The sequence below is a fragment of the Silurus aristotelis genome (assembly GCF_946808225.1).
Source record: "Silurus aristotelis genome assembly, chromosome: 14".
NCBI lineage: Eukaryota > Metazoa > Chordata > Actinopteri > Siluriformes > Siluridae > Silurus > Silurus aristotelis.
In genome coordinates this window covers 521,250-531,249 of record NC_139587.1, presented here as the reverse complement: position 1 = coordinate 531,249, position 10,000 = coordinate 521,250, and the positions used below count along the sequence as shown (strand labels likewise).

Below are 10,000 nucleotides of genomic sequence, written 5' to 3'. Positions count from 1 at the left end.
GTCCCTCTGCAGAAGGTTGTGCGGATGCCTTCCTCAGCTTTCTCAGGAAAGTTTTTTCTATGTCATGGAGCTGGTGTTCAGGGACCAGGTTCTCCATCAGGTAAACACCAAGGAATATGGTGCTCCACAGACATCCACATAGGGGCCTTGTGTGTGTATTTATGAGTATGTGTGTGAGAGAGAGATGGAGATGTGTGATGAAGCTCTGATGTAACTGATTCTCAGAGAGGAGTTGAATTGCGGGTGAAACTGGAAAAGCTCTGACGCCATCTGGTGTCCGGTTGGTGTAATGACCACACACACCACAGAACACACACACACACACACACACACACCAACCACACTTACACACACTCACACCAGACTCACACATACCACAACACACACACACAAACCACACTTACACACACTCACACCACACTCACACTACCACAACACACACACACACACACACACACACACACACACACTCACACATCACTCACACACACCACAATACACACTTACACCACAACAAACTCACACACTCTCAGACACACACACACACACACTTACACCTCACTCACACACACCACAATACACACTCACACCACAACAAACTCACACACTCTCACACACACACACACACACTCACACCTCACTCACACACACTCACACCTCACTTACACCACACACACACACACACACACACACACACACACACACACACACCACAACACACACACACCTCACTCACACCACACTCACACACACCACAACACAACACACATAGATACACACACCACAACACACACAGACACTCACACACACCACAACACAACACACACACACACACACAAACAGACACTCACACACACTCACACTTTACTTACACACACCACAACACACTCACACACACACACACACACACACACACCACAACACACTCACACCTCACTCACACACACCACAACAAACTCACACACACACTCACACCTTACATACACCGCACTCACACACACACCACAACACACATACACACACACACACCACAACACACACTGACACACACACACACATACACACACACACTTACACATACACTTAAACCACACTCTCACAACACACACACACACACACACACACCACACTTACACACACACCACAACACACACACACTCACACCATACTCACACACACACCACAACAGACACACACCACAACAAACTCACACACACTCACACACAACACACACACTCTCACACAATTCAATTTCAATTCATTTTTATTTGTATTGCGCTTTTAACAATGAACATTGTCTCAAAGCAGCTTTACACAGATAATGTGGTGATTAAAAGAAAATATGTTCTTTGTAAGTATGTTTGTCTCTGATGAGCAACTGTGGTTCTCACCATCTCACACACACACACACACACACACACACACACACACACACACACACACACACCACAACAAACTCACACACCACACTCACACACACCACACTCACACACACCACAACACTCACACGCACACACACAACACACCACAACACACACACACAGACATACACCTCACTCACACACACCAGAACACACACTCACACCACACACACACACACACACACACACACACACACACACACACACACACACACACACACACACACACCACAACACACCCACACCCAACATGCTCACACACTCACACACACCACAACAGTCACACACACACCACAACACAGACACACACACACACACACAAAGAAAAATACACACAGCAGCTATGTCTTCTTTCCTGCATATCCTGAGAGGATAAAGTTAAGTTGGGAGGAGACACACACGCACACACAGACACAAGCATGCACGCATGCACACACACACACACACACGCGCACACACACACACACACACGCGCCCCCTTGTAATGGTGGTGAGCAGATGTGAGAGTAGAGCCTGAACTCAACATCTACAACAATAAACACCAGAGAAGGAAAAGAGACATCGTGAAAAAGACAAGAAGAAGAAGAAAAAGAAGAAGAAGAAGAAGAGGAAGAAGGTTTTTTCTGATCTGGAAATTTCTACTATTTCATACATTTTTATTTATAGAAACAACAATAACGAGAGAGGGAGAAAGACAGAAGGAAAAGAAAGAACAGAGACAGAGAGGAAGATCTGCTCTAGGAACATGGCTGTCCCGGTGTTTTCCAGTTGTGTTGTGTTTTTTATTTTCATCTCCATCCTGTCTCTCACTCTGGTCTCATCCATGAACACCGAGACCATAAACTGCTCCACTCCTTTATTCCGTAAGTTCATTTAATCTTCTTCATCCTGTCATTATTGCATAATAAACACTCATTAAAACACTCACACTTCAGGCAGAGCAAATCATTTTTGTGGATCATTCTCTTTTGTGGGACACATGACTCTATATAGAAACTATTTATGGAATCTGTGTATTACTTAATGAAGTGTGTGTATGTGTGTAGCGTCTCATCTATACACACACACACACACACACACACACACACACACACACACACACAAATACATACGTGTGTGTGTGTGTGTGTGTGTGTGTGTGTCTGTATGTGTATGTGTGTGTGTGTGTGTGTGTGTGTGTGTGTGTGTGTGTGTGTGTATGTATGTATGTGTATATGGGTGTGTGTTTGTGTGTGTGTGTGTGTCTGTATGTGTGTGTGTGTGTGTGTGTGTGTGTGTGTGTGTGTGTGTGTGTGTAAGATATAGATATATATATATATATATATCTTTGTGTATCTGTGTTTGGAGATCAGGTTTCACTCCTGCACACGTTTTTCCACTTTTGTCATTTCCTGAACTTCCGATGGCAGAAAACTGCATCCTGTAGTGACTGTGTTTCCTTTACACTTCTTCTACATAAATTCTTTCCCACCTGATCTGATTTACAGAAAAAAATCACAAACATCAAAAATCCCCCAAAGTACAATGTGGTAGATTCAGTTATAGATTAATTAATGTAATGTTTCTATATAATCTTTATATAATATGCACACGTGATTCTCACCTCACAGCACTGCAGCTGGTTTCATATTTATTATTCACAGTTATTTATTTAGACCTTATAAACTAAGTTATGTAGTTATTTAATTGGTTATAAATATTAAATAATGTTTTAATATTTGCATGTACCTACACTACCATTCTTACTAAAAAACACATCACTCACACTGAAATAACATTGTAGTTGATAAAACACATTTTGTTGTTGAAATGAACAAATAACAAACAGAGTGAATTAAAGAATCTCGTTTACTACTAAAGCAGCAAATTCCAGACTTTTAATACTGATTAGAAAACAGTAATAAACAGGAAGAGCTACAGCAGATACACATTTTATTTTGTTTATTAGTGTGAATAGTGTGTGTGTGTGTGTGTGTGTGTGTGTGTGTGTGTGTGTGTGTGTGTGTGTAGTTTTCAGTGAATAATAATAGAGATTAGCGGATGTCAGGACTGTGGCAGGTTATAATACTTTTGCATCACACTGTTGTTCACATGATGTTCTCATCGTGTTCCAGCATGTTGAGGAATCTGTGAAGAATCTCAGCATGGAAAAGCGTCTCAGCTCGAAATATCAGCAGTCCGACTGCAACTTGGGTCTCCTGTAAATATTTACTAACACACATAAACATGGCAAATGCAGGGATTACAGATGACACCAGCACTCCGTAAACACCAGTACTTTTTTATTTATAAATAAAAGGTTAAAAAGAATGTCTGATATTTGTGGTATTATTTAAAACTTTAGTAATAGATATAAACTTTATGTTTTCTTGTAATATGAAAGCTTGAATATTTATGTTTTAAACTGAGATATGTGCAATCTCTTTCTTTTAGCTTATAGTTTATTACTATTTTATATAAATCATTTATTTGATATGAATTATTGATGAAATAACCCAGCCATTAGTGTTCTCAGCTCACTCTTAGTGTCAGTCTCAAACCCGGATAAATGTGGAGGGTTGTGTTATGAAGGGTGTAAAACATGCAGCAAATCAAATATACAGATCACAAACCAGAATTTCATACCCAAGTTACCATCGTGAAGCTGGAAGTTGAAGGGGTGATGATGAATGTCATCAGTGTTTATGCTCCATAAGTGGGTTGTGAGATGGAGAAGAAGGAAAGATTCTGGAGTGAATTAGATGAAGTGGTAGAGGGTAGAAATGAACGATTGGTGATTAAGGCAGACTTTAAGGGGCATGTAGGTGAAGGGAACAGAGGTGATGAGGAGGTGATGGGTAGGTATGGTTTTAAGGAGAGGAATGTGGAAGGGCAGATGGTGGTAGATTTTGCTAAAAGGATGGAAATGGCAGTGGTGAACACTTATTTTAAGAAGGAGGATCACAGGGTGACGTATAAGAGTGGAGGAAGGTGCACACAGGTGGACTATGTTCTATGTAGGAGATGCAACCTGAAGGTGATTGGAGACTGTAAGGTGTTGGCGGGGGACAGTGTAGCTAGACAGCATCGGATGGTGGTCTGTAGGATGGTTTTGGAGGAGAAGAAGAAGAGGAGGAGAGTGAGGACTGAAAGAAGAATAAGATGGTGGAAACTGAAGGAGGAAGAGTGTAGTGTGAGATTGAGGGAAGAGGTCAGACAGGAGCTCGGTGGTTGTGAAGAGGTGCTGGATGATTGTGGAACTACTGCAGGAGTAATAGGAGAGACAGCTAGAAGGTACTTGGTGTGACATCTGGAAATAGAAAGGAAGAAAAAGAGACTTGGTGGTGGAATGAGGAAGTGCAGGAGAGCAGAAGGAGAAAGAAGTTGGAGAAACAGAAGTGGGATCGACAGAGTGATGAGAAAAGTAGGCAGGAGAACAAGGAGATGCGGCAGCAGGTGAAGAGGGATGTGGTGAAAGCCAAGGAAAAGTCATATGAGGAGCTGTAGGAAAAGTTGGACATATATACTTTATTTAATGCCATGCTACAGCTACTGAGGCTTCATCTTCATGGTAAGAACAGTTTATAAGAACAAAATACCATAAAATAACAAACAAATAATTACAGCACAAGACAGTTTAAATAAAAATTTTACGTTAATATATGATAAACATTCTAAAACTTTTCCTGATGAAACTTTGTTAAACAGCTCATTAAACTAATTGACTTCATAAAACAACCTTCTGTGGAGAGGAATACTGCAGTACAAACACTGAATGGGGTCTTCACCTTTCAGCAAGTCATCATGTGTCAGTCTCGTATGCCCGATTCGACATCTGTTTAAGATCAAATCTTTTCTTCAAAGGTATTAAAAACCTGTAATTTCAGGGTGTATTTCATACAGTTTGTTATTCGTCCATGTATTCCATTATTATGTGGTCATTGATAATAGGTCTACACTCTGAGGGAGGAATTTGGCATCTAGTTACATCCTGCTTTAAAGCTATCTTAGCGGCTGCATCAGCTCGCTCATTTCCTGGAATCCAACAGAACATTATATTATAGGATTGATTTTGCGGATGATCAGAGAAGTTGGATGGAGGATGGAGAGGGAAATGTGTTGACTAGTGAGGAGAGTGTGTTGAGAAGATGGAGGGATTATTTTGAGCAGCTGATGAACGAGGAAAATGAGAGAGAGAGAGAGAGAGAAGGTTGGATGATGTGAAGATGTGAAGCAGGATGTAGATAGGATTAGTAAGGAGGAAGTGAGAGCAGAGATTAAGAGGATGAAGAGTGGAAAGTCGGTTGGACCAGATGACATACCGGTAGAAGCGTGGAGATGTTTAGGAGAGATGCAGATTGTTTAACAGGATTCTGGAAGGGGAGAGGATGCCTGAGGAATGGAGAAGGAGTGTGCTGGTACCGATCTTTAAGAATAAGGGAGATGTGCAGACCTGCAGTAACTACAGGGGAATTAAGTTGATCAGTCACACCATGAAGTTCTGGGAAAGAGTAGTGGAAGCCAGGCTGAGAGAAGAGGTGACCATCTGTGAGCAACAGTATGGTTTCATGCCGAGGAAGAGCACCACAGACGCATTATTTGCTTTGAAGATGTTGATGGAGAAGTATAGAGAAGGACAGAAGGAGCTGCATTGTGTGATTGTGGATTTAGAGAAAGCGTACGACAGGGTGGAGAGAGGAGTTGTGGTATTGTATGAGGAAGTCTGGTGTGTCAGAGAAGTACGTGAGGGTGGTGCAGGACATGTATGAGGACAGTGTGACAGCAGTGAAGTGTGCAGTAGGAACAACAGTCTGGTTCGAAGTGGAGGTTGGACTGCATCAAGGATCGGCCCTGAGCCCTTTCTGTTTGCAGTAGTGATGGACAGGTAAAAGGATGAGGTCAGACAGGAGTCTCCCTGGACTATGATGTTTGTGGATTATATTGTGGTGAGAGTAGGGATCAGGTGGAGAAGAGCCTGGAGAGGTGGAGGTATGGAGATGATCCGATGTGGAGACCCCTAATGGGAGCAGATGAAAGAAGAAGAAGAAGAAGAAGAAGAAGAAGAAGAAGAAAAAAGAAATATTGATAAAATGATTAGAAGTAGAAGATCTGATCTTTTATATTGAATCTGAATGCATAAATATATAAAATGTCCTGAGGAAAGAGATGTCATGGTATGATGTTAGACGTTCTGGTATGAGTCACAACAGAGTTGTTCACTGACTGAGCCACAGGTTGTGAAAGCAGATATCAGTTCCATTCATAAGGAACAAACTTATAGGCAATAAACTCACATTTTACAACTTTATAACCTCTTTATAAATATAGTGTGTGTATATATATTTATATATTTATATGACTGAATTAAATTGAATGATAGATAAATAAATCTAAAATATTCTAAACAGGTTTATGTTCAAGAATTAATGTGTGTGTAATTAATGTACTTCTGAGTCACTTGATTGTTTCTGAGATTTGTTATTTCTCATTCCGGAGAATTTTTTAAATCTCTTCTTCGTCAAGGTTCCAGCAGAATATTTAATTTCCTGGACTTTCATTTACTCCAAAACTACAAAGCCAATATTTTCTAACCATTTCTCCTCCTTTCTTTCTCTAATGTTTTTTATTCAGGTCCTCGCACATTCATGATCAAGTACACCGGATGCAATGCAACACTCCATGGAAAGGAGAAGGAGGAAATCCAAGCAGCCACTACGGTTCTCCTGGTTCCTCTCCTCTACCTGGTGTCTTTTGTGTTTGGTTTTCCTGCGAACCTTTTGGCGCTCTGGGTTCTTCTTTTCCGCACAAAAAAGTTTCCCTCCACCATTCTATTAATCAACCTGACCTGCTGCGACCTACTTCTGCTGCTTATGCTTCCCTTCCGCATCATCTACCACTTCCAGGGAAACAATTGGATGTTCGGAGAAGGTTCGTGCCGCTTGCTAATCGCTCTGTTTTATGGGAACGTGTATGGCTCAGTGATGTGCCTGATGCTCATCGCAGTAGACCGCTACGTGGCTCTGGTGCATCCGTTCGGAGCCAAAACCCTGCGGAGTCCGAAGACGTCCATACTGATGAGCGTGATGGTGTGGATCGTGGTGCTGGCAGCGGTGATTCCTTTGCTAGCATCACAACAATCTTACTTCATATCCAACCTTTCTATCACGACATGCCATGATGCTCTTCCTGAAGAGAGACTGAAAAACTTCTTTGTGCCGTATTTTACCACGCTCTTCTTCCTCTGTTTTCTCTTACCCTTAATTGTGGTCGTTTTCTGCTACAGTGCCATACTGCACACCCTAGTGGCCGCCGGTGCTCGCTACACCCACCCGGCTCTAGTCACGGTGCTCGTCCTGGTGGTTTTCATCGTCTGCTTGCTTCCCAGTAATGTTCTCCTGCTCCTGCACTACTCCATTGTCAGCACCAAAGATTATGATGAGCTTGAAGTGGAATTTGCTCAGAGTTACAATGGACTCTATGTACCCTACATGATCAGCCTCGCCATCAGCACCTTCAACAGCTGCATCGACCCCTTCATCTTCTATTTTGTCTCAGAGGACTTCAGAGAGAAAGCCAGGAAGTTGCTCTGCTGCTCGAAAACCTTCTATGAATCTTCTGGAAGCTCCTCTGGAACAATGAGATCAAAGGTCACACTGCTGTCCATGTCAAAGAAATCTAATAGACCTTCGGAAAATGGTGCAGCAACATCATAAAGGGGTCACTTAAGGTCATAGCTCAAGGGGCGGAGTCACAAGGACATATTTACTGTGTAGTAAGTAGTAGATATTTTGTAAGCCAGTTTCCATTCCATTGAACTTGTTTGCTTCTTTGCTAGCATGCTAAGTAGCTACATAGCCACTAAAAAGCAGCTTTTCTATATGACTAGCATGCTAGCTCTATAGTTAGATTACAGTAATGCATAATTGGTACATAAAACTTGACTACTCGATTCCCCCCTGACCTGAATAACTAATGGAATAATCCAACTATGTGGCTAAAACCGACTGAACCAAGGGGAAGTGAACAGGGGAAGTGACTAGGGGAAGTGTTTTGTTGGAACACAACCTCCACAGGCTAAAATATTTTCAGAAACCTAAACCTGTGTTCTGAAATGAAGAATAAAAACTTTGACCTTAAAGCTGTAAAAGTCAAGATAAGAAGTTAATTTGGTGTGTGTGTGTGTGTGTGTGTGTGTGTGTGTGTGTGTGTGTGTGAGAGAGGTGTATAGTCTGTAATGTGATTAATGAAAACACAGATGTGTTAATGAAGGATTATAGGAAGATGATGATGATGAAGATGATGAAGTTGATGTGTGTGTTTTACATGTGTATGTAGGTATAAAGCTAATATTGTTATATTATATTGAAATAAACATTCCTGGCTAGTTTTTATTTTAATTTTTCAGAATTAAACATTTGAAATAATTTAAATGCAGTTATTTTTTTCAACATTTCAGCTGCTGATACAGTGTTGTTTCCAGTGTCGGGTGTGTATTTGGTATCTGGACCTTCAGTGTAGACATTTTCTCCGACTTAATCCACCTCTTAATACACCACCATCACCTCGCGATTATAGAAACTCTCAATACAAACACACAATATAACAACACGCTGCATTACAGAGAGACGTTTCACATCTGGAGGTGAAAATCATTTTACTAAAACAACAAACCCAGTTACACTCCAAACCTCAACACTACAACCACATCTGGAGCACCTACAACATCTGGAGCAGTGTTGTTGTTTCTGTACAACAACACTGTGGTTCTGTCTCTCATTTGTGGGTTGATAAATTGTCCAGACTGTTTAACAGTGTGTCTAATCCAATAACACACACACACACACACACACACACACACACACACACACACACACACACACACACACACACACACACACACTCAGCAAGTCACATAAAAAAATGAAAAACAAAAAGCAATTGAATCTGGTTTGGATTCTCTCTCTCTCTCTCTCTCTCTCTCTCTCTTTCTCTCTCTCTCTCTCTCTTTCTCCCTCTCTCTCTATCTCCCCCCCCTCTCTCTTTCTCTCTCTCTCTCTCTCTCTCTCTCTCTCTCTCTGTCTCTCTCTCTCTCCTTCTCCCTCTCTCTCTATCTCTCTCTCCCCCCCCCCTCTCTCTCTCTCTCTCTCTCTGTCTCTCTCTCTCTCTCTCTGTCTCTCTCTCTCTCTCTCTCTCTCTGTCTCTCTCTCTCTCTCTCTCTCTCTCTCTCTCTCTCTCTCTCTGTCTCTCTCTCTCTCTCTCTCTCTCTCTCTCTCTCTCTCTCTCTCTCTCTCTCTCGCTCTCTACACAGATCTTATTAGATGTTACATTGATTGATGGCGTGTTGTAGATGAACAGAAGTGGGTGATGATGCTGATGATGGTTTCTTAGGACCTGGTGTGTAGATGATGTTCAGCAGGTGGACTCGTGTTTTTACTTTGATTATTTCTCGTTAATATCCATCATTTTACATCGTCATACCTACACTTTTATTATAGAAGTTTTATTTAATTATTTATTCTTTCTTTCTTTCTTTCTTTCTTTCTTTCTTTCTTTCTTTCTTTCTTTCTTTCTTTCTTTCTTTCTTTCTTCTTTCTTTCTTT

At 41.4% G+C, this 10,000-nt stretch overlaps 1 protein-coding gene across 5 annotated transcripts in view; it reads left to right on the top strand.

The window, feature by feature from the left end:
* The window catches only part of LOC310736346 (proteinase-activated receptor 4), a 304,562-nt gene that overhangs the window by 8,644 nt on the left and 285,918 nt on the right, over window positions 1-10,000 (top strand). The window contains exons 1-3 of one of the 5 annotated variants that reach the window (XR_014536522.1): window positions 1,835-2,284; window positions 7,032-8,731; window positions 8,857-8,955. Coding sequence is in view for 3 of the 5 variants with exons in the window: in XM_083559811.1 (XP_083415937.1) it covers window positions 2,167-2,284; window positions 7,032-8,113 (1,200 nt within the window). In the remaining 2 variants the exon portion in view is untranslated. Of the gene's footprint in view, window positions 1-1,834; window positions 2,285-3,715; window positions 3,747-7,031; window positions 8,823-8,856; window positions 8,956-10,000 lie in introns of those variants that run through there. The other 4 variants (XR_014536521.1, XM_083559811.1, XM_083559812.1 and 1 more) reach the window with 4 other exon arrangements.